The following is a 22,772-nucleotide window of genomic DNA, read 5'->3' on the forward strand; positions in this document are numbered from 1 at the left end:
ACCTACGCTCCTATAATCAAATTCTTTGTCACAATTAAAGCCGCGAACGGTTAAGACTTATTTTTTAAACACGATAACCTATTCCTTTTTTGTTTTCATGTAGTGAGAAAAGAGCTTTCCGGGAAAGCATGGACTATTTTATTTCTCAGGGCACTCTCCTGGCGTAGGAACAATTCCGGAAATCCGAACTACTTTCAAATAAATATATTTTCGCTCTAAATGTATTTTATTATTTTGATTTTTAAATCAAATTATTCTGGAAATACACTCAATAAATCTAATAAATATTTAAGAAAAACTATTTTCTTTGTTTCGACGTCGGGCTGGTGACGTACGTATGACGTTGTTGCCCGCGCTGTTTGGATCAGGCAGGTAGTGTTCTGGGCTGTGGTTGTAGTTTAGTTTGTTCAGTTATTTTGTATATACAATAAAATATTATTGCAAAGATTACTGTATTTGAAAGACAGTAAAGATGGTAATGAAGATAATCACCGAAACGAAGAAGTTCTCTCAGTTTCTTTTGTGAGTTGTTATTATGTGTTGCTTAGAGCATCTATTTCTGTATGTCATAGTTTTGAAAACAAATCGTCTTGTAGAAAGTGTCATTTAAGTTATAGTGTTCAATTGTATAAATTCCATACCCGGAAGCTATACCTGTAAACCTTTCCTTTAATATTGATGTTGTATATCATCCTGGACTCGTTGCGATATTGATACCTTGCTAATTGAATGTTTTCAGTGCTTTGCTGTGAATGAAAGTCGAATCGCCAAAAAAGTTTTATTTTCTAAAAGCCAGATTCCGATCTTTGTTGTGTCTTAATATATTGAGTGCTTACGCAGTGTCGTGGGATCAAATAGGAAGATTCTCTTACAACCTTGACACAAGTAATTCACTCAAACTGCTCCAGTAAATGTCCGGCTTGAACTAGAGAACATGTAATAAAAATATCATTCTGTCTCTAAAAAGCTTTTATCTGTACAGCCGTTAATAAAAGGGACATAAAATATTTCAAAATTAACTTGCATTATTTGTAATAATCTCGGTTGTACATTACCTGAGATTTACTACCCACCCGACCCAGTTTAAAACGCGCTGACAACCCACTGAAGCGCAGTTTAACTGTAAAATGGTTGTCGTAGTTCTGTTGATGTGATTTTGGATTCTACGACTACAGGTTTTACCTGGTTGTGAGTTCGGTGTTTGTGTCATACTTGCTTAAAATGTTGTTGACTTCTGAAAGCACTATTTTTCCAGGACTGAAAAGGGTGTGAGAGTATAACAATTATACCATCAAGTGCCTCTGGTTCAGCTTCTCTGTAGTCCAATAGCCAGTCCTGGATGTACGTGGAACAAACCCCACCAATCAGTTAGTGTTACTCTTGTTTAGTGCCTTTCAGTCCAGAGTATTCTCCTTTACATAAATGATACATCTGAAATGTACAGGCACAGACAACACAATAAATCCATGTAGAAATGAGAAATTCAAGAAAGAAATAGAAGAGTAATTTAGGCCAGTGAAAACATGATTTTAAGGTGAGATTTAAAAGCATCAACAGAATAATCCCTCACCCTCAGGAAAGGTCGGTATAGAGGAACCGATCAGCCCGGCTCCTAACCTGTGTGTTTTTGGGAAAAGGGATAAAACCAGACCTCTGTTCACATGGGCACCCCAGGCCAGAATGGAACCCGGGACCCTGGAGCTGTATGTATGTTAGAGGTGTTAACCACGACACTGTTGTCCTCAGGAACTGTTAGGGGTTCACAGCTCAGATTTCAGACTTCACGTAAATTCATTTGTACTTAAGTTGTGCAGATTTCCAACTGATACTGACTTGTTGAATTCATGGGTATGACCATGTTTTAATTAATTAAATGCAATGAATTTGTTGGTTTTTTTTTTCATTTAAGGGGTTATCAAGAGGAATGGAAGGACTCAGTAGATCCTGTCTTCTATGAGGTAAAACCCTTGTGTTTGGAAATGGCTGTCATAGCTAATTCAGAATATATTACGGAGAGCCACACACAACCCATGTATTGAACTATCGAGCCTGACCCATTTATAGGATTTCAAGCAATATGTCCTTCAGTAATGGCCGTGACAGTGACATTAGTTACATTCCTAACATTATTGAAATAGCAGACATTATTAATAATCCTACAGCTCAAGTGGTATATAACATATTAGTAGGTAGCATGGTTTAGCATGGTAGTTTCTGTGCCACGTGTTGCTTCTGTTTTGACTCTGTATGTATTTAATGTCTTATTTATCCTCGTTTGGGTTCTTGTGTTGTCTCATAGCACTGTCTCCTCTTCCGTTGGCCACTCTGAGGCCTGCACCGTCGGCCCTTTTCAGTTCATTGATTCATTCATTGATTGACTGAATATTTTCCTGTTTTTTTTCCACACACCGTATTTAATTGCCAGGATGAGCTCCAGATCCAGATCACAGGCCAAGGAAGCAGAAGCCCGCTGCGCAGCTTCTGGAGCGGGAACCAGCCCACGTTCATCTGTGAGAGAGCGGTGCGTACTACTGCCGGCTTCCTGGGCACCTGACTGGTTTGCCCTGTTCAGGGCACGCGTGCTGAAACTTGCTTTAATTGGTCCTCTTTATGACACGTTGGAGTCTGCGAGATTGTCCTTTTTTTCGGAGTAGATAGATACTCTGTAGATCCCGTGAGGGAAATTGCAGTGCAACAGCAGCCAGGCAAAGACAGCACAGTACAGCGTAATAATACAGAATATACAAAAATAAAACAGAATGTACAGCGCACAAAGAAGATGTATTGCACAGTATAGATATATTGCACAATAAACAAGTTGTGGGGGGAAAAAAGGTAAAATACTGAGAGATTCTAATCTGAGATTGTTTTTTTTTTGTTTGGAGGTTCCAACTCCTGCCTCTGAAGGTGAAAATGTGGGAGATTGTCTTCCCAATGCGTCCTTGCTTATGACAGATGAAGAAGTGACACCCCTGCCCCTCTCTGTTCTCAAAGCCAGGTCCTGAGCATTTGGCATGCTTTATATTTTTTTTTACCTGTTTTTATACAATAAGCTTTGCTTAACTGTTTTTGCAATTTACAGTAACAACCCGTAAATGGGATTATCAGGGCGAGCAACAATCTCGTGAGCTAGTGACTTATCCCGCTGCCGAAGTGCACTAGTGTGATAGACTTTCTTCATTTTGAAGATCATTTCTCACTTCTTATTAAAGTTATTATTGCTGTTACGTCCTCTTGTGGCACAGCCTCATAGTGCTTCTTCAATAATGTAAATCCAAGAATGGAGATTCAGCAGCTCTTGAAAGGGAAGCCTGCATCTGTGTCCTGCTGTTGTTTTTGCAGGCAGGTGATTTCGCGGTACGTACTGTCTCAGAACCCCAACGTGCCGCAGCTGGCGGGCGCAGGGGAGCCGGGTGCAGCCCTGTACCCCCTGTGGGTGCGCTGCGACATGTCTGACCCCGAGGGCACCTGCTGGCTGGGCGCGGACGCAATCAGGAGTGGCAGCAAAGTCACTGCAGTCAACCTGCACACCGTCACCTGCAAAGGTATGGTCACGCGCTACACCTGGGGGCTGTTGATGGCAGCACCCGAGCTGGCGCTCCGTCGGCACTTGCACAGAGCTGAGTAAAAAGATTTGTTAAAAGTAAAACTCTGTTCGAAGAAAAAGTCTACTTAAGTAACTTGGGCGGCACAGTGGCTAGTGTTGCTGCTACGCAGTGCTGGGGCCCTGGGTTCAATTTTGGTCCAGGGGTGATGTTTCTATAGTTCTTTACTACTTGTTTGCATGGAGTTTGTATGTTCTCCCTCTGCTTGCTTAGGTTTTCATCAGGGTGCTTCGTTTTTCCTCCCACAGTGCAAAATCATCCTCGTGGGTTAACTGGTCTGGTGTGAGTGTTTGTATGTGTGTGTGTCTGCCATGCAATGGACTGACGTCCCCTCCAGGGTGTGTCCTGCCTTCTTCCTTTTTCTCCTGTGAGTTCTGGCTGTGCTGGATAAAGTGGGTTAGAAAATGGTTTAGAATTAAGTTAAGTAATTAAAGAACGGGTATGTTCTTCTGGTTGTTCTGTTTTTATTCTTTTCTGTGTGTCATCAAAATGGCCAAATAAGTTCACTTCAAACTATTTACTGTCAGTCTTCTTTCCACAGGTCCAGCCATGAGAAAAGAAACTTTGATTACCCTGGATGAACTGAAACAGGCTCACAAGAGCAGACACCACGCATCGACTGTAAATCCTTTCATCACTTGTTGTTATACTCATTTCAGTCAGAGCAATCGAATTAAATCCTCAGGATTAAGTTGCAGTTTGGCGTTGGTTCCAGAAAGGCAGGGTTGTTAAAGAGCGTGCTGTTCTGCCTGGCCTGCAGGTGGCGACCAGGGGCTGTGCGCAGTACGACCTGTTTGGCTCCACCGTGGTGGAAAACACCGTGATTGAGTCCCAGAGCAGCGTGACCGTGGACTTCACCTGGAACAGTGTCGAGAGCATCCTGCAGACACCCCCACTCACCTCCACCGCCACCCTGGTCAGCCATTTCCTCTAGTTTCAGCACAAACCAATGATTATTTTCCTGGTATTCTAAAGGTGGTTTGAATGTAAGTTTTAGTGGAAATCCTGAGTGGGGAAAAATTGAAAATAGTGGATTCGAATCACAGAGGCACTTCAGAAAGGACTCTTGCACTGTATTAATAATAACTTGCATTTCCTTAGCACTTTTCATGCCAGAAGCTTTCAGCTGGGGCCAAGAAGAGTAGAAGCTGCATTTACGTTCTTGTTTTTATGCAGAACATCAAGGTGACAAGTGGAGACATGCGGAGCCCTGTGTATCAGCTGTACAAGGAGCTGGAGTTCATCCAAGTACGTAGAAAACAAGCGTGTTCAGAGACAACCTGCATCTTTTTCAAAGCCCCTCTCAGACTAAACAGCCTGCGCTACATATTTATCGTCCCTGATGTCAGAAGTATTTTTATGTAATGGTTATAGAAATGTGCATCTTTCAAACTGGTGAAAATAATTAATCTAAAATGTACTGAGGTTTATTTAAATGTGGATCAAAGGGAATTACATAATAGAGGTATTTACATTTCACTTCTTATACATATATTGACTAATTTGTTTTGCTAATTATTTATTTACACTAAAATTAATTGCTGTGCTTGTTTTTTCCTCTTTATCGCCAATGGCAGGTTTTAGCTGAAGGCTTGAGAACAGGCGTAACAGAGTGGCCTGAACCGCTTGAAACCAATCCAGCTGTGGAGCTCACCAAGGCTCTTATAGAGGGTAATTAAATGGCCACAAAGGTCTGGAAGTGAGGGCTTTTGCGTTGTACGGAGTTATTCCTGAGTGCTTTTTGCACGACTTGTAAGGAATACTCTTTAGGGCTCCAAAAAGTGGGTTGTGGGTTCACATCTCTTGTGGAATGTCAATTAAACTTGGCCCAGTAAATGCACTGCTGTATAAATGGATTTCTTCAAGAGGCCATTGTAAGTCGTGATAGGTGAAGTCTTATCTTAACGTACGTCTATACCCGAGCCACAGCAGCTCATCAGGCCAGAGCTCATCCTGGGTTCTGCTGGGGTAAGAGAACTAGAGAGCAAGTGACTCCCCCCTAGACAGGACACCACTCCACCACAGGGATCACCCCCAGACATGCTGGTCCCCTCTGGTACAGCTGGGTGGACTGGAGCCACAGGGGTAAAGTGCTTCACTCAAGGTACTACAGCAGTGTCTGCAGCAGGGATTTGAACCCACAGCCTCTGTTATGATTTCAAAGGCTTACTCTATGCTGACTTCATTTCCAGTAAAATAAATGTTGTCTTTTTCAATATCTTGAATACTCTTTGTTGAATGGTAGATCTAAGGAATAAAGTGAAGTCCGTTCAGAACCAATCAGCGAAAGAGAAAGAGGTAAGTTTAAGAAATAATAAAATTATGCTTTTCTTCTTCGGTCTGACTACAGGTCTGAGTACTCATGCAACTCTGTCATGTTTTGTAACAGCCAAAGAAAGAGATGAATGATTCGAACACTGTGGACGGCTCAATCCGGATCGCTTTCCTCACGGAGCGGGGAGATCTGGATTTCGTAGAGCAGCTGTGGTCAAAAATGAGGAAGAGTATGTCACCTATATTGAAACAGGAACTGTGGCATTTGGCCTTGGGGACTCAAGGTGTTAAGCTGATAATGCAAAACAAAGGGACTGGGTTTTTGTTGAAGTGTTTGCTCCCTAAATTACTTAATTGATGGGTTGGGCTGTGGGTGTCTGGAACAAGAAACGCCTGAATGAAATTTTCGGATTAGTTAACTAGCAAGATGGGTCGAATGGCCTCTTTTCCTTTGAACCTTTCTGTTCTAATGGTGATTATAAAGCTGTGTTGTATTGTAGCCTTCAAGGATTGGAATGATAACTAAGAAGTGGGTGAAAGGGGTCAGCATGGACTTGTGAAGGTGAAACAGTACTTAAGAGCATTCCTATGTCACAGCATTCTAAAACATTGCACATCTGCTACTTTCTATAAAACAACTCAATGCCATGTCAAGTTATAGTTTTCTTTTTCTCTCACAGGCGTTACATCTTATCAGGACATTGTGGACTGCCTAACATTGGTAATCCAGGCCTTGAAATTTGGTGACATTCAGCCTTGGGTATGTATAAACACCTTGTCCTGCGATATTGACGGTTCCAAAGAGAGGCCGCTGTTAGTGGCTAATGTAAAGAAGTGTAAACTTTTTATGGATTTGATTACATGCAGGGTCTTATATAGCTCTTTACATGAAGAAATTCACATGCTCTAATGGGCTGAATGTTCTTTTCTCGCTGTAACGCTTCATGTCCTTGTGACTTGAGTTGCACAGCCGTATTGTCAGAGCTGTGTGTGATGTGTTAATCCTTGTTAGATTCACAGGGGCAGCAGCAGCTCCCTTAGTAAGCTGGTCCTGCAGTCCTACCATGGTCAAATGGGCTCTGTCTCTCTCACTGGACTGACTCCAGTCCACATGCTGCTGGAGGTGGGCCTGGACAAGATGAGGAAGGACTACATCAACTACTTCATAGGTAAAGTGTCTGTGGGATGCAGGCCTATCTTTTTGCACTCTGAACCATTTCAGGTTTTGCATGCTGCATATTATTATACAGTATGTAGGTCGATGCTATGTACAGAATGCTTTATTTTTTATGAATCTGAAAATCAAAGTTTAACCTTGCAAAATGCTGGGCAATAGGGGCTTCTTACTTCAGTTTTTGACTGCCACTGGTATACATACGACTATTGTTATACACTGATTTCCTACATAGCGTGCCTCATTATGGCTGTGACAAACATCATAAATCACTGTGCCTCAACTTTATCAATAATAAAGAATACAAAAGCAGGAGCAGAGTAAAAATAGAACAGATGTTGTTAACTGAATTTCAGATGTTGTTAACTTTTTTTTATTTCAGGGCAAGAACTTTCAACATTAAACTACCTGGTAAGTCTTGTAATTTGAAAGATGTGGAATCTGATATATATATTAATTGAATAATGTAGGTTTCAGAACAGCATTGTTGATGGAGCTCTTGTTTTTCCTTCCAGAGTTATTATCTCAGCTCAGAAGTGGATCTTCAGGAGCAGGTGGAGCGATTGAAGAAACTGCACCATCTGCTGGAGATCGTGGTGAACTGCAGTACCTTCCTGAGCCTCTCACACCAACACCTCTTCCCTCTGACACAGTGAGGACTTCTAAAGTGCTCCCTCTCACTAGCATGGCACAGCATTCACCTGTCTCTCAGTGTCAGGCCTTAATAAATCCAGCTTCAGGTAGTGAGCTGCAGGTGGACATTCAAATGCATATGCCTTTTCTTTTTTTTAAGGTCCTGCTTGCAGTTTTACAAAACACACCCATATGACGAAGACCACTCGTTTCAGTTGCAGATCAGACCCACAGTGATCAGCAGCTTCTATCAGAAGTAAGAGATCTGTTATATGGGGACTTTTGGGTTAGAGAAGCTGGTAACTGTAAAAGCATAGAACAGAGTACTACACCAGTGCCAGAACATGCCAGTCACGTCTTCATACAGAGGTGGTGACTAATGATCTGAGTGCATGGTCTGGAGATGATGCCTTTGATACCAGAGCTTTAATCTTTTGTTTCATGAATTATTTACTGTGAGGTTTGGGTTCAGATTCTCTCGTTGTAGATGTTTCCTATATACACTGAATAAATAAAACATCTGACATGCGTCCAGCCACAGTTGCACGTTCTGGTCACCTGGGGTCAGACCGAGGTTGCATTCGTGCTGGGTGCTGCTGATTGGGCCTCTGTCCTGTCCTGTTCTCAGGGAGCACCCTCAGACCTGGAGAGTGGAGGTGTCCAGTGGCCACGGGCCACAGGAGGTGAAGACCACATGGCAGCTCAGCGACAAGCCCCCAGTGGACCACGTGGCCTTCAACATGGCAGGTAACAGGCCAGGGGGCACATGTCCCAAGACACAGCAGAGCTTCACTCCCTGATTGGCTGTATTTCAGTGAGGGTTTTACTGTGACTAATTCCATTGTGGGCACTGAGGGCGATGCATATGGAACACAAGCCATGTTTTAATATCAATTTAAGTCTAGAAGAAACTTTTTTTTTCTGGAACATAACATTTTAGCAGCAGGGATCACGTCTTTTTGCACGTGGCCATTCTTGTTTTCCAGTCATGTTGCTGAATTGGAATACACGGGCCGGGACCAACTTGCTTCCTGCTGGTGACCCGGGCAACAGCTGTTCAATGAAGCCAACCCTTTGTCAGTCAGGCTCCTGATCTAGTTCCCAATCCCTTTAATTAGACTCCATATTTAATTATTTCGAACCACTGTATTGTTGCTCTGTCAGCAGAGCCTCATCCTCTGCGCGAGCAGTTGTTTCTCTCTCTTAACAAAAGTTCTTCAACACTTCCCTGCTTCTCTGCGCTGTGATACAGCGATTCCCCTTTTCCCCTTTTTGCTTTTTCCTTTCTTATTTTGACCATTTTTTTCTTTGCCCCATTTTCTTCCGGTTTTTCCCTTTTTCTTTGTACCACTGTTCCCGTTTTATCTTTGTACTTTTTTCCCCCTTTTATGGAAATCTGTATTTCAGCGTTGGCTCACCAGCCTCCCCTCTTTATTATTTTTCGGCTGGGAGCCTGGTTTGTTTTGAAGAAAGCTCCTCGTGAACTGCCCACTTATCCTGCCTATATCAACCAGCTGCAGCATACCCACCACAGCAGTAGGTGAACTGTGGGGTTTAATGCGTTCGACCTGACTGGTAATCCTTGATTGTGTTGCAGATGTCCCCTTTGAAGTCACTGTAAATGGAGAAAATGAAGAGCCTATGTATTTCACCACAGTCGTCAGCTGTAGCCAAGTCAGCTTTACTTGATTTCAAAGGTATGTTAAGAATCATTTAATTCCAATAATGAATAAGTGTTGTTTTTTATTAAATAACACTGTAATGCAGCATAACATACAGGGAACGTAGTTTTCTAATTTAAAACAGTTGTTTTCACCATTTCTTGTTCCTCTGAGATATACATGTACAGTATACAGAATTATTTTAGCTTTAGAATAGCTTGACATGCAATGGTTATTGTCATTTAAAAAAAAAACTGTCATTCATAGGATTTCTCCAAAGCTGTTCTGTGTTCAGTTGTCTCAGCTAAAGCAAGATCTGTTTTCTAAAGAAACCAATTTGATTTACCTCACATCAGACACCAAACATGTAGTCACTCTTGTTGGAATCAGAATATTTTGGCAAATTTGCCTCTGCATTGTTTAGTTAAAAAAAATAGGAAAAAACGCATCACGCTGGGACTTTCAGGAATGCTACTCATGAAAAGTACCCTAAAGAAAAGCAATATCGAGAAGCACCACCACTTGCATATATATATATATCCAGACTATATTGCTGGTTATTTTTTTTTCTTACATTATTACACAAATGTCAGAAGAGTTTTAGTGTGTCTGTTTTTTTACTGTGAATTGGAGACTTTCCCGCTGGGTTTTGTATGCAGTTGGCCACCTGACAGTGACCCTGGTGTAGCGGTCATCTAGTTGCGTCTGCGGAGAAGAAACATGAGGAACACGGCACTGAGCAGGATACAGAGGGTACACACAGTGGGGACGACGATCTCTGTCACCATTTCCATGTGGCTGATCAGGGGATCTGAAACACAGCAGCCAGCCATACATTTGACAGAGGGCCTCAAGACTTCTTTTCATGCAGAACACATTTCATACACCCTACAACTACAGAAACAGGATTTCGGCTTTCGTTCGTTCTTCTTTTCACTTAATCACTATGAGACTTATCACATAAGGCTTTTTGCATCTGCCTTTGTTCACTGTGTCTTCCTGAAGACTAGCGCATTTAACACACGATGCTATCCAGCTCTCAAAGGGTTAATTATACATTAGTGTGTGAGTGTATGCTTACCATGAATTAGTCTTAGAATATTGGCAGCAGTAGTCCGCTGTTCCTCTGATAAAGGAAAAAAGGAATTACTGGGAAGGTCAGTTTGGAGCACATTAACCCTTTGAGGACTGTGATGGCTAATTGGTGTAGAAATCGCCTGAGGAGAAAAGGCTGCTCATTTTGACTAGCCAGCCTGCAGACAGTGATGGAGATCAATGGGAAACATGCTGATTGTAAGTGATATGATCCCTACTGAAGGGCCCTCTCATTTCAAGGCATTATCAACTAAGCACCTGTGACTCTTATTGCACAGTTTATGTTCCCATCAGTCCCCAGAGGCAACATTAAGACACATGACTGAAGAATGATTACCAAAAAGACTTCACACTTCTCCACTCTCCACACATATTTTGCATGGAAGAACAAGCCAATTAAATAAGTGACTGAGAGCAGTCCTTCCAACTAATGAATTTAAACAATTTGGATTCAACTAATTTCAAGTGCTTGGAAGATGAGAGATGATTCATCTTTCATTTGTAGGCAACATATTTTGGATCTGTTTTGGACTGTAAAAGAACAACTAATTGTAACGCATGAAGTACACTTTTAAAAATGCAATTCATGTGTAACAGGCAGGGAACAGCACTCTACTATAAAATTCACAGGGTCCTCTGCAGGGCCTCAGTAGTAATTGGAATATAGAAAGCTTGGAATTCTAGGAATGGTCTGGCTTGAGAGATTGAAATAAGCATCTGGTTGTTTTTAACCAGGAAGGGTTGATTAGAAAGCCCTCAAAGAGTTTGATGTTAAAACAAACCAGTGAGCTTGTTTCAACATTTCATTTAAGATGAAGTGAAATAAAGCTCGTAAAAAAAAAACAAAAGACACAGCACACTGAAGAGTGGAACCACAAATACGAGACTGGCATATGGTAGCGATGTTGTTTTGTGCCCTTCATAAAATGATCTGCGTGTTTTTCATCAAGGATTTGATGGATTGCAAGCCCAATTCTGGCTAGAACTTTCAAACTAGGTTAGGGTGCAAACAAAACAACATGCCAGCATGCTGTATGTTTCATATCGCCAAAGTGAAAAACCAAAACAAGGAACCGATTGTCATTTGATCCCTAGTACCTAAACTTCATCATGCACTGGCCAAACCTTTGGCATTTCTGCATTTTCCTGATTTTCCTTGGATTTTCTTCTAGCTGGAGGGGCAAACAAAGAAAAATCCTGTTAGATGTCTAGGACCGCGTCCATTGTTTTAGCCTCAGTTTTAGGGCTCATTGTTGGTGCCTCGTGGATGATCATGAAATTGAGCATATTTTTTAGGAAGCGATGATCGTGATACACAAATGCAGATGATGGGGGGGGAATCTCAATGACCAATTTGCATTGACTAAAGCTCAAAGGCGGGGATGGAAAACACATGTGTACTAAATTTACAGCTTTGTATAAATGTACCCAACTTGTTTGTTTCCTTGTTTTCTTGCTAGTAACATCAGATGTTACTGATGTTTTGCACTCTAGTTTTTACATCTCTGATTTGGATAAAAGTTTCCATGTGGAGAATCTAAAGTACAGTGCAGTGTAAGTCCTGTAAGAGCATCAGGAAGACTGGTGTTAAATACCATGCTAGCCCCTCCCGCTGGGAGGCAGAATATTTCTTTTGTTTGCCCCAGCTAGTTTCACTCATCATCTATCCTCGCCCCTCTGTTTTTGTGCTTCAGCTTAAACAAGTGGAGTTTTATTTACTGACCTGCGGCTAGAAGCTGGTTGCTGGTTGAGCACGTCTCTGTGGCCTTCCGCTTCCAGTTCTCCACCTGTCGTGATCAAGAGCTCTATTGACTGCGCAGCACGGAACAGCAGTGGCATGGAGGAGTCTCTTCACCCCTGAAGGGTCATACCGCTCTCTCCATGCCCAAGGCCAATTACGAAAAGACTGATGTTGCCTTTTTTTTTTGTTCCAGGTCATTCCCTATGGTAACACTATATAAAACCGCCCAGCAGTGAGTCACCTTCGTGGATATGCATGTTTTTACTAAGACTGGGGGGAAAATATGCAGCTTCTCTTGCGAACAATTTGCAGGTCTTTCCAAGCACAAAACTGAAATGCCTGTGTTCGTTAGGAATCCCAGGCAACCAACAGAAACACAGAGCACTTACTCCAACGAGCACAGCACAGATATCCTGGATGTGTCTCTCTGCTTCGCCAATCCGATCAGTTATGGGAAAACAGAAGTAAGAACAGGCTGTGCAGCGCAAGGCGGGCAACAGGACAGCGACAGCCCTCCCCACATCAAGCCTGCTTGTATTTTTACAAATTACTATCCAGACTCATTTCATTTTCTAGGGTGAACACTCAAACTTAATGAGTTTCTCACGGCGCTCACTTTTACTTCTTGTCTTGTATTTTTGAAGTGTAATAAAATGCCATTTGTTCTGTGCTGTTTTGTAGTTGTTTCAAAATAATTAAAAAAGGAATTAGTAATAATAATAATAATAATTGCTTACACTTATATAGTGCTTTTTCTGGACACTCCACTCAAAGCGCTTTACAGGTAATGGGGACTCTCCTCCACCACCACCAATATGCAGCCCTACCTGGATGATGCGACTATGGCAGCCATAGTGCACCAGTACGATCACCACACATCATAGATGGGGATTATAATGAGGCCATGATTGGTGAGGGCCAGGGGAAAATTTGGCCAGGACGCCAGGGTTACACCCTTACTCTGTGTGAGATCAGTGGGATTTTTAATGACCACAGAGAGTCAGGACCTCGGTTTTACGTCTCATCCGAAGAACGGTGCCTTTTTACAGTATAGTGTCCCTGTCACTATAGGACCCACATAGACCACAGGGTGAGCGCCCCCTGCTGGCCCCACTTAACACCTCTTCCAGCAGCAACCTTAGCTTTTCCAGGAGGTGTCCCATCCAGGTACAGACCAGGCTCACACCTGCTTAGCTTCAGTGGGCTGCCAGTTGTGAGTTGCAGGGTAATATGGCTGCTGGCGTAAGGAATTAGTAGTCGATGTCCTTTGCCTAATTATTAACTTAAGTGCTTCAGAATTTTAAGAATGGGGTCTGAGCCGAGATCCGTCTCCTGGGAATGTGGGTACAAACGGGAAGTGTGCCTCTTTTGCCCCAGTGCAGCACCTGCGGCTCTTACCTCCCTCTGGTTGGGGAATCCATTGGAGCTGATGATCCTTTTGTAGTACTGGACGGAGGCCTTGGGGTAGCGCGGCTTGTTCTTGTTTCTGAAGTCCACGTAGTACAGGCCGAACCTCTCGGAATAGCCCTCGTCCCACTCGAACTTGTCCAGCAGCGACCAGGCCGTGTACCCCTTCACGTTCACGCCGTCCTTGATGGCTGACGGCAGACGGACAGACAGACAGGTGGGAGCTGTAGCTCTTCCTGAATCTCTTTTATGGAGAGACTGTTTTTAAAAAAATCTAAATGCCTGTGGACTAAAAATAGGATTTGGGCTGGCGAAGCCCGTTATCAGATGATTCTCCTAGCCACCCGAACTTCCAGGCTGAGATGTTATTTACTGTGTATATACTGTACATGTTGCCAGGTGGGAGATTGGTTTTTGCATACCTTTCAGCATCTCATTAATGTAATCCTTATAGTACTGTATTCTCCAGTAATCGCAGAGGTCTGTACACATCATCTTTTCTGACACTCCATTCTCTGTCACGTAGACCATAGGATTCCCATACTGAGTCTGAACAAGAAACGGTCAGCGCTGAGGTGATATTGAAAATGTCATAAAACACCCCCCAAAACATGATTCGTTACAGCCTGATGCCCACAATCCCACAATCAAAGCGTTATTTAAATCGTTACTAAATCATTTTCTGCTTTATGTCTAATGAACCCCTCAGATTGACATGTACTGTAAGTTATTTACTTTTTGTAACGATGTCCTTATCCATAGTTATTCTCAGTGATCAGTCAGTGCTGGGGTGATATTGAAAAAGTCATAAAACACCCCCAAAACTTAATTCATTGCAGCCAAACGCCCACAATCAAAATGAAAGTTCTATTTAAATCATTACAAAAATCATTTTCTGCTCTACAGTTTATCTGATGATCCCCTCAGATTGACATGCATCCACAATTTTCAATGCTGTCCAAGACTAGATTACTAGTTGTGCTATGAGGACAAAAGCAAAACATTGCTTTAACTTGCATAATACGGAAGCTTATTACCACCACAGAGAGAAAAATTATCTTATTTATACGAGACAGTATTGCATTTATACAAGAAGATTATTGAATTTATACAAGAAAAGTTTCTCGTTTCTACAAGAAAATATTGCATTTACATGCAACAACAACAATAATAACTCCTTACACTTATATAGTGCTTTTCTAGACACTTCACTCAAAGCGCTTAATGGGGGCTCCCCTCCACCACCACCAGTGTGCAGCCCCACCTGGATGATGCAAAGGCAGCCATAGTGCGCCAGTACACTCCCCACACACCAGCTATCAGTGGAGAGGAGAACAGAGTGATGAAGCCAGTTCAGAGAGGGGGATTATTCGCTGGCCATGATTGGTAAAGGCCAACGGGAAATATGTCCAGGACGCCGGTGCAATACTTAGTGAACAATGTTACCTACTATATTAATACTGTATATTGTATTGTGTTGTATATGCAATATTATTGTCCCTTGCATTGTGGCATTGACTTGAACTACAGTAGAATATCGTCACACTCCTCTTTTTGGAAAACAAAATGTCATGTGTTCTGTCTTGTATACATGAAGTACAACACCGTGTCTGTAAGCATTCCCATTGTTTTCACCGTTTCTGTGACAAGCAGAAATGACACAGCTTTCCAAACTTTTTTTTCTCCATGGCGTTAATAAACTTCCGTATCATAAGTCATTTACTTTTAGTCATGATGTCCTTATCCAGAGCTGTTCTCTGTGGAGGACCTACTCCAACATGATCTATTGGTGACGGCAACACGTAGTTAAAGGTCCACCTTACCTCTATGGCATGGTGACCTGCACTGAGAATAACTTTACTCCCTCTGCCAAGCAACCAGGGACAAGAGGTTTTCTACAGGAATTCTGAAACCTCTCACCACAGCCCCTTCGGTGTGGGTTTCGACCACGCGTGAAGGGGCAGTGGCGGAGGCGCGCTACCTTGATGAAGTTGAGCAGGCGCCGGAAGCCCCAGGGCACAGAGTAGAGCCACTCGGACCCAGGATCAGGCCAGCGGGGGTCCACCAGCTCGGCCAGGTCTCGGTCAGTGAAGTAGCTGGGTCCTTCGCTGGACATGTAGTTCTTCTGGGAGATGTAGCGGGTGGTGAAGTGCCCGACGCCCAGGAAGTCACAGGTGCCCTTGATGTAACTCTTCTCCTGGGATGAGAAGACCGGCAGCCTGGAGCTCCCCAGGCCCTGCTGTGCACTTTTCCTCCCTGCAGGAAACGATAAAGTCACCCCCGAGAAGAGGCCGTTCGACGCACCTTGGTAGTTCACTAACTTGGTAAATAATTAGAACACTGATCCAGGCAGCTCATCAAGCACGGATAATGTTCCACTGGTCTCAGACAGCAGTGTCTGTTGCAGTGCTTGTATTGCTCATACCTGAGAAGATAATTCAGTCAGCATCTAAATTATTCATCATTAACAGATGAGGCTATAGACACAAAGCTCATTTGTCCAAAAATGTGCTTAAGGTACCATCACCAGAAAGGCTTAAAATGACGTAGACAAAATCGAACAAATCTGCATCAGTCTAGCTTATTGCTTGATCTACAGCACTGTAACTTGCCAACATAGTCTTTCATCACTTGAGGGTAGTCGCCGTTAAAAATAGGAGTGGCAAACCATCCGAGATAGAACTGGACGTATCTCTCGGCCGCCTCGATGTCTTTCCGGCTGGTGATGTCGATTGGTTCTCCCCAGTCCGCGGCCAGAGAGATTCCCAGAAGGCCTGGAAGAAAAGACAGGACTCAGCCAGAGCATTCCAGAGCACTCCTCCTATCCTACAGAGGGCTGTGGTTGTGGTGCTTGACGGTTTTGCACAGAATGTGAGTGGTTTCGGTTTAAGGATGTGATCTGGAGCATTTACTGTTGGGCACATAGTTACAACAAAGCAGGTGTCCTGATACTGTCTCCAGTTTTACCTGCAGTACCATTGACCCAAAAATGACCAAAAACGTGTGGGGAATACCGTCCTGAAACAGCATACCTTTCTGTTTGCTCCGCCACTGCATATCATACGTGTGCCAAACCTTTGCGTGTGCCTGAAATTAGAAGAGGAGACTAAAAGTATAAATTAGGGATTATTTCATTTGAAAACTCGCAAGGGGCAAGCTGTCATAAACTACAGAAAGTATCAATGATTCTCACTGTATTTATTTCCTGCAGAGCTGTGCACACATTATGATTGAATGATTTGGAAGGTAGCTTGGTTTGACAGCAAGTTGCTGCTATCACCAGACCTCACCTTTATAATGTGATGAGCTGCTCTGTAAGGGCCAGTGCCCCTTAACCTCAGCCCAGGTGCGTGTTCCCCTGTTTCGTAGCCCTCCACGGCTATAGACTGCAAAGAAAAAAGGATCCACATAATACAACTTACTCAGAAAGAAAGGGGCACACTCAGGTATTTCAAGCCTGTGCATTCAAACCATATTTTCAGAACAGTTTGGTGTTTGACATACCCATGGATTGTTGAATGTGATCCAGTATTTCACTCGGTTTCCAAACCTCTCAAAACACAGGTTGGCGTAGTCATTAAAGTAGTTGACCATGCTTACATTCTGCCACCCACCGTATTTCTCTTGTAAGACCTGTGAAAAGACCGAACAAAATGGAGTGCTTCAGCAGGTTATTTTGAAGTGCAGAACTTTCATTTCCCCATGTTAGTGAGCAGATGCGACTGCTCATTTCTTTCCAGATGTATGCTGGAATATAGGGTCTTCGTGTCAACAGCACTGTGCTGTCTTGAGACGGTGGGGTCTTCGCGTCCCGAGCAGCGGCCATCCACTCATTCCTCTTGAATGAGACCTCATCTCAGGAAGAAAAGCCCAGGTCCAGACAAGACCTGAGGTAGACCTGGGGTGTTCTGTCAGCAGGGATTTCTGCACTAGCAGGCAGCCTTGCTAATTCCTGTCCACCCTGCTTGATCCAAACAGTATTTCACTCCTCGCAGGCACTCTGAAGTACTCGCTTGACCCAGCTGCTGAGCGCCTGCAAGAAAGGCTCCCTATGTAATTGACCAGGAGAGCCATGGCTGCCCCACCCCCTCTCCAGCTCTCCAGCTCTCCACCCACCTGAGGGAGGTCCCAGTGGTACAGGGTGACGATGGGGGTGATCTGGTTCTCCAGAAGAAGATTAATCAGGTCGTCGTAGTACTTTATCCCTTTCTCGTTCACGTGGTCGGCTAGAGAGAAAATGCACACTGGCCTGAAAAGCTGGCTCTTAGCACGTCTTTGACGTTGTCCATCTCGCTCACAGAAGTGTCATTTTCTACCCCTTCCTACAGCACAGTGGCTCACGAGCACAGTTTACTGCCAGTGTGCTGCATTAAAATTGTAATCCCGCTTTTATGATGTAAAACGTTCTTGCTTATACTGCTTTCTGTAAAACCTTTAAATCGTTAATTAAGACCCCACTGAAAACTGTAGTGCATTCTCTGGAGAGCAGAAGAGTTTATTGTCATGTGTACATGTGCATTGGAATTCTCATTCACACTGATCTGTTAGGACACGGTACAGCAGACGACAGTGTGACAGACAATGCCAATACCATGTAGACAGTGCATTGCAAAGTGGTAAGTAATAAATAGTGATAGTATGTACAGTTGCAAGCTAACCAGAACAACAAATACATGGTAGCCCATGTCAAAAGCACACAGAGAAGAGGTGAATTGAGCTCTGAGGCACTGCACAGTTAGCTGTTAAGGATGTGCACTGCAGGCGGGTAGAAGTCGTTCTTAAGCCTAGTGGTCCGTGCTTTAATGGTGCAGTACTGCCTGCCAGAGCGAAGGAGGGACAGCAGCTTGTGGCCAGAACGGTTGGTGTGGGGGAAAACTGTTATTGCTCCTGATCGTTACAAGGTGTGTCAGTACTGAAAAAAAACATTAAGTTCACTTTTCCTGCTCTGGTGCTGAATAGACGATGAAATACCGACGTATGTTTCTTACTTACATTTGATTCCTGTTGGCATGATTCTAGGCCAAGAGATGGAAAAGCGGTAGTGGTTTAATTTCAGCTCCTTCATGAGCCCAATGTCCTCCTGGGGGAGACAGGCAGAAAGAGGAAGTGGAAGACGGCAGGCTTTACAGCTCCCCCGGACCTAGAGCTACACAGAGCCACAGTCGTCTGTAGGCGGAGGGGGGATTAGAGGGACGGACAGATTGCAGCTGAGGTCTTTCTGTCCCTTTGCTGGTTCGCCCTGTGTCGCATGCGCTGAGGGGTACCCGGGGGCAGCTGCCGCCGGTGGGGAGCAGTGGGCCGCTCTCCCGGTCCCTTACCTTGACCTTGTGGTAGCCGTCGCAGGAGGAGTCTCCCGTCTCGTTGTGGAGCACTTTGCCCTTCTTGTGGGAGAAGACGTCCCAGATGCTCATTCCTTTGCCATCCTTGTCCCAGGCTCCTTCTGTCTGATAGGCTGAACTGCCGGAACCCCACGAAAAACCTGGGGACACGGGGGGGGGCAAACACAGAGCAGAGCCCAGTATCAGTGGGGCTCCTCACACAGCCCCACCCGGCTCCATAGCGAACTGATCACTTGGAGAGCGATGTCGTGTGAAGAGAGCAATCTCTATTGTTTATGCTAATGTCTCACTTGCATGTGAGTAGTCTAGGTGACAGTGAATATATTCAAACATGTTTTACATAGTGCCCGATCCTAGCCAGCACAGCCTTAAAACGACTATTGCATCAAACCTGGATTAATATAACAATACAGAGCTGCTGCTCAAGCCTTATTGACCTTACTGTGTTAATTTTAGCCTGCTCCAAAACCGATGGCATAGTCATTCACCACCTACACACCTCAGTATGCTGTGACCCATATACCAGACATGCTTGGTAGTGTATAATTGATTTATTTTTGGAGAGGCGTTGGGGGCTGTGCAAACACCTTTGTAGTTATTGGGTGAGTTTAGGTGAGTTCACTGCTCACCTTGATGATAACTTTCAAGCTTACAGTTCTGGCAAAGTCAGTCTTGCAGACATCAAAAAGCTGCATGCGTGGTCTGTGTTTCATTTAATCTCACTCTTACAGCTTGTCAGGAACAAAGCCACACAGAGATCTGACCTTGAAACAACTGGTTTCAGGACAGCACATCTTGTATACTAAGCTCGCATTCAGTACGAATTGCACTTCCGCACCTTCAACAACAAATGGACCACTGGTGCACGCAGGAGGTGAACAGGAACGTATACTGTCTCCAGGCAAGGGGCTGTGCAATAAGCACCTGCAGTTGTATGAACTGGTCGTGGTTGCAGGTGGTTGCGTGAGTTTCCCAAGAGCCTTACCAGTTGGAAAAATTCCATAATAGAAAGAGCCGCGGTCGTTCTTTGTCCAGTCGAAGTCCTCAGCCGCAGACAGACACAGCACCAGCACAAGCACATGGCTCGCCCCGAGCGCGCAGCGTGACAGCATGGTGTCCAGGGTTTGGTCACACCTGCACAGGGGGAGCACGGGCACTGTCACACTGTCACACTGTCACATGGCCTAGCCCCGGCAAAGCCCCTCGGCTCTGGCCAACAGGCATGCCTCATCGCCGCCAGGCGTGAACTCGGGGTCTCTCTGAAGGTCTAGCAGCATGCTGGATGGCCCCGTTCCAGCTCCTGGAGAGCAGCAGGCCAGAAGCCTGTTATCCAGTCTCTTATCATCATCCCCCACTCTTTCAAACCTGGAGACTGTGTGTCAGCTGAGATATCGGATGAACCGGCCAGGCAATTCGCTCAGTTCGTTTTGGAAAGCAGAAGTGTCTCTAGACCGGGAGGAGCAAGGGTGTACACTAGAGCTACATTCAGTGCCACAAATCTTTACAATATTTATTTTCTGCCCCGTCCAAATGGGTCAAGAACATGTTTGTGGCTTCCGTGTCTCTTAGGAAAAGCTTGCATTGTAACTACTCTTGTATTAGAAATGGACTATGCAGATGTGAAAATTACTTTAATGTTAAATAACAAACTACACATTCCGAAGCCCTGCTGCAGTGACTGAAGACTACTGGGTTTCCAGAGGGTCTGGCTGCAGGGACAGTGGGCCACCCAGTAATCTTCAGCTCTGGTCAGCCCAGGTCAAGAATCCCAGTCGGTCGAAACCAAACTCACCACTTTGCTCAGCATTCCTTGTAAACCGGCACTTGAAATCAAGCAAAACTCTTCTTTCTTCTTTCCTTGTGGCTGCAGGAATGCAGTGAGAGTCAACACTTTAATGGGATTGAACTGTCTTTATAGAGGTCTTGATCAACCAGTCAGGATGCTAGATTGCTGGCAGCACATTTTTTCAAGTTCAGCACAAATGGTAAAAGTGAACAAATGAAAGGATAACTTCAAGGGTTGCCTCCCTGGAATCTGTTCTACGCATGTATTGTATTTGTAAGTCAGGAATCAGAAATGGAAGTCAGTGTACTACCAAAAGGCCTGATTGATGCAACTCTTTGCTCTATGGGCCACACAACACCCTTCTCAGGAAGTTGCAATTTATCCAACCCTCTGCAGCTAGACTTCTGACTCACACTAGACCCAGGCTACATTATCACTCCTACTCTCAGATCTCTTCATTGCTTGCCTATAAAGTCACACACAGTCAATAGAAGATCTTGTTATCAAGATATTCCAAATGTGTACACTCCTTCCCTTAGGCTCTGTTCAGTTGAGGGTGGTCCTTTGCTCACTGTACCCAGGACTCAGTTTCAGACTGTTGTTGACTGTGCTTTTTCTGTTGCTGCTCCATGTTTATGGAATACCCTTTCTCTGACTCTTCGAGAAGCAGATTCTTTGGCTGTTTTTAAGTCTAACCTTAAAACTAATCATTTTACTATGGCCAGTGTCTGAGTGTCAGACAGCTTGACTTGCATGTGCTTGTTTAGTTTGTCTTTCTAACATACATTATCATTTGAACAGCATCCTGGGGTTTGGAAAGCTGCTTTGTCAATTATTATTATTTGCACAGAAAGGCTCCTATTTGCTACCTAAAATGTTCAGAGAAAACATTTTTAGATTTTTAGGGTCAAATAACACCGCTCACCCTCTAAACACGACCACTCGGAACAAAGGGTTTATAATAAAACAAGTATGTGTAGAAAAACGCTGTGGTGGATAACGTATCAGAAAATGCCATCTCTGCAGTCTAGCGATCTAAACAACAACCAAACGGACAGTGTTGTCATAAAACCTCCCCTTCTGCTCTTTCCTCCTACCTGTTACACGATCTTCATATGTCCTGGTTGGAAACTGAGCCTAGAATACAAGAAAGTCACCTCCGGTCTCCAGAATGAGTTCACCTTCTCGATACACCTACGTGCCCCCGCAGTGAGAACACTGCTGTCCCCCTCGCACTGCCCAGCCACCCAGCGGGCTGGCTCTATTCACACAACTCGTGACCCGAACAGAGTCCTAAATCCCCCCTCCATTACAGCTCAATGGAGTGTGAATACATTTTGCTGGGACACACAGATCTCTTAGAAAAGGGGGTTTCACTCAGTAAGCAAAGTTAACTTTGGTCAGTTTATCCACTTGTGTTCGAGTTGACAAAGGCAACTGAAGCTCCGTCACAGGAGAGCTGAAGGCCGAGGTCTCGCTGACTGCTCACCAAGCAGTTCGATGAAAGAGAACAGGTTTTGTCTTGCATTCGAAATATGGAGATGCATGTTCTAAACACAGGGTTGTTTGGGATCTATACCTCATGGGCATTTCTAATGTGCATTCTTTTTGTATGGCTACAGCTACTGCTAATGGTATTATCAAGGGTATTTGCATATTAAAAACTAAGCCTTTGAAAAAAATCCATTTGGTATGCATATATTTTACCTGCAAAATTAAGAAAAATCTTTTTAGCAAGACTAACAAAAGAAACTTAAAAAACAACACAAATATATAGAAAAACTCCTTCCCTCCCCCCAGAAAAAACAAAAATAAAGAAAAACCAGACAAAGAAAAACAGCTCAAACTTGTTCTTGCCTTTTTACAGTTTTCTTGTTGAAATAAGAAAAGAATCGAAATCTATGGTGAAAGTAATCACAGATTCATTGAATGTGTAAAACAATCAGGGATATGCACACAACATATCACCTCATTGAGCCAGCTCTTGAAACGACAGATTTCCATTCTTTAAGAATATTTTTTAGGCCACAGCCATTGTGAACATCAGCATTGATTGT

The 22,772-nt window shown here is 43.8% G+C and overlaps 2 protein-coding genes across 9 annotated transcripts; one reads left to right on the top strand and one right to left on the bottom strand.

The window, feature by feature from the left end:
* Window positions 1-363: 363 nt before the first annotated feature.
* zwilch (zwilch kinetochore protein) lies at window positions 364-12,848 on the top strand. 3 transcript variants are annotated; one of them, XM_015343151.2, is made up of 19 exons: window positions 364-522; window positions 1,910-1,958; window positions 2,426-2,521; window positions 2,886-2,998; window positions 3,343-3,545; window positions 4,147-4,226; window positions 4,366-4,521; window positions 4,782-4,853; window positions 5,183-5,276; window positions 5,851-5,903; window positions 5,995-6,109; window positions 6,560-6,639; window positions 6,892-7,048; window positions 7,436-7,464; window positions 7,569-7,705; window positions 7,847-7,942; window positions 8,315-8,433; window positions 9,284-9,383; window positions 12,377-12,848. In XM_015343151.2, the coding sequence occupies exons 1-18, from the start codon at window positions 473-475 to the stop codon at window positions 9,373-9,375; spliced, it is 1,791 nt and encodes a 596-aa protein (XP_015198637.2). In that variant the 5' UTR covers window positions 364-472; the 3' UTR covers window positions 9,376-9,383; window positions 12,377-12,848. The 3 variants fall into 3 exon arrangements, with proteins under 3 accessions (XP_015198637.2, XP_015198639.2, XP_015198638.2); XM_015343153.2 differs by lacking the exon at window positions 12,377-12,848 and adding an exon at window positions 12,137-12,370; XM_015343152.2 differs by lacking the exon at window positions 12,377-12,848 and adding an exon at window positions 10,007-10,094.
* On the bottom strand, window positions 10,043-22,002 carry lctlb (lactase-like b). 6 transcript variants are annotated; one of them, XM_015343158.2, is made up of 17 exons: window positions 21,813-22,002; window positions 20,722-20,793; window positions 19,915-20,063; window positions 18,909-19,069; window positions 18,583-18,670; window positions 17,707-17,816; window positions 17,095-17,223; window positions 16,881-16,976; window positions 16,623-16,677; window positions 16,203-16,364; window positions 15,572-15,846; window positions 14,013-14,139; window positions 13,582-13,781; window positions 12,166-12,229; window positions 11,541-11,614; window positions 10,429-10,473; window positions 10,117-10,158 (listed from the first exon to the last, which is right to left on the bottom strand). In XM_015343158.2, the coding sequence occupies exons 3-15, from the start codon at window positions 20,039-20,041 to the stop codon at window positions 11,541-11,543; spliced, it is 1,668 nt and encodes a 555-aa protein (XP_015198644.2). In that variant the 5' UTR covers window positions 20,042-20,063; window positions 20,722-20,793; window positions 21,813-22,002; the 3' UTR covers window positions 10,117-10,158; window positions 10,429-10,473. The 6 variants fall into 6 exon arrangements, with proteins under 6 accessions (XP_015198641.2, XP_015198642.2, XP_015198647.2 ...); XM_015343155.2 differs by lacking the exon at window positions 11,541-11,614 and having other exon boundaries at window positions 10,043-10,158; XM_015343159.2 differs by lacking the exon at window positions 10,429-10,473 and having other exon boundaries at window positions 10,070-10,158.
* Between the last annotated feature and the right edge of the window lie 770 nt (window positions 22,003-22,772).

This window comes from Lepisosteus oculatus, chromosome 5 (assembly GCF_040954835.1).
Source record: "Lepisosteus oculatus isolate fLepOcu1 chromosome 5, fLepOcu1.hap2, whole genome shotgun sequence".
Classification (NCBI taxonomy): Eukaryota; Metazoa; Chordata; class Actinopteri; order Semionotiformes; family Lepisosteidae; genus Lepisosteus; species Lepisosteus oculatus.

What these genes read in the sequence shown, in the direction of transcription:
- zwilch (XM_015343151.2), top strand. Translation starts at nt 473, where the DNA reads ATGGTAATGAAGATAATCACCGAAACGAAGAAGTTCTCTCAGTTTCTT. An exon ending in AATCAGCGAAAGAGAAAGAG is followed by an intron (nt 5,904 to 5,994) that starts GTAAGTTTAAGA and finishes GTTTTGTAACAG; the next exon opens with CCAAAGAAAGAGATGAATGA. An exon ending in TTGGTGACATTCAGCCTTGG is followed by an intron (nt 6,640 to 6,891) that starts GTATGTATAAAC and finishes AATCCTTGTTAG; the next exon opens with ATTCACAGGGGCAGCAGCAG.
- lctlb (XM_015343156.2), bottom strand. Translation starts at nt 20,041, where the DNA reads ATGCTGTCACGCTGCGCGCTCGGGGCGAGCCATGTGCTTGTGCTGGTG. An exon ending in TTATGGAATTTTTCCAACTG is followed by an intron (nt 19,070 to 19,914) that starts GTAAGGCTCTTG and finishes CCGTGTCCCCAG; the next exon opens with GTTTTTCGTGGGGTTCCGGC. An exon ending in TCACATTCAACAATCCATGG is followed by an intron (nt 16,977 to 17,094) that starts GTATGTCAAACA and finishes TTTTCTTTGCAG; the next exon opens with TCTATAGCCGTGGAGGGCTA.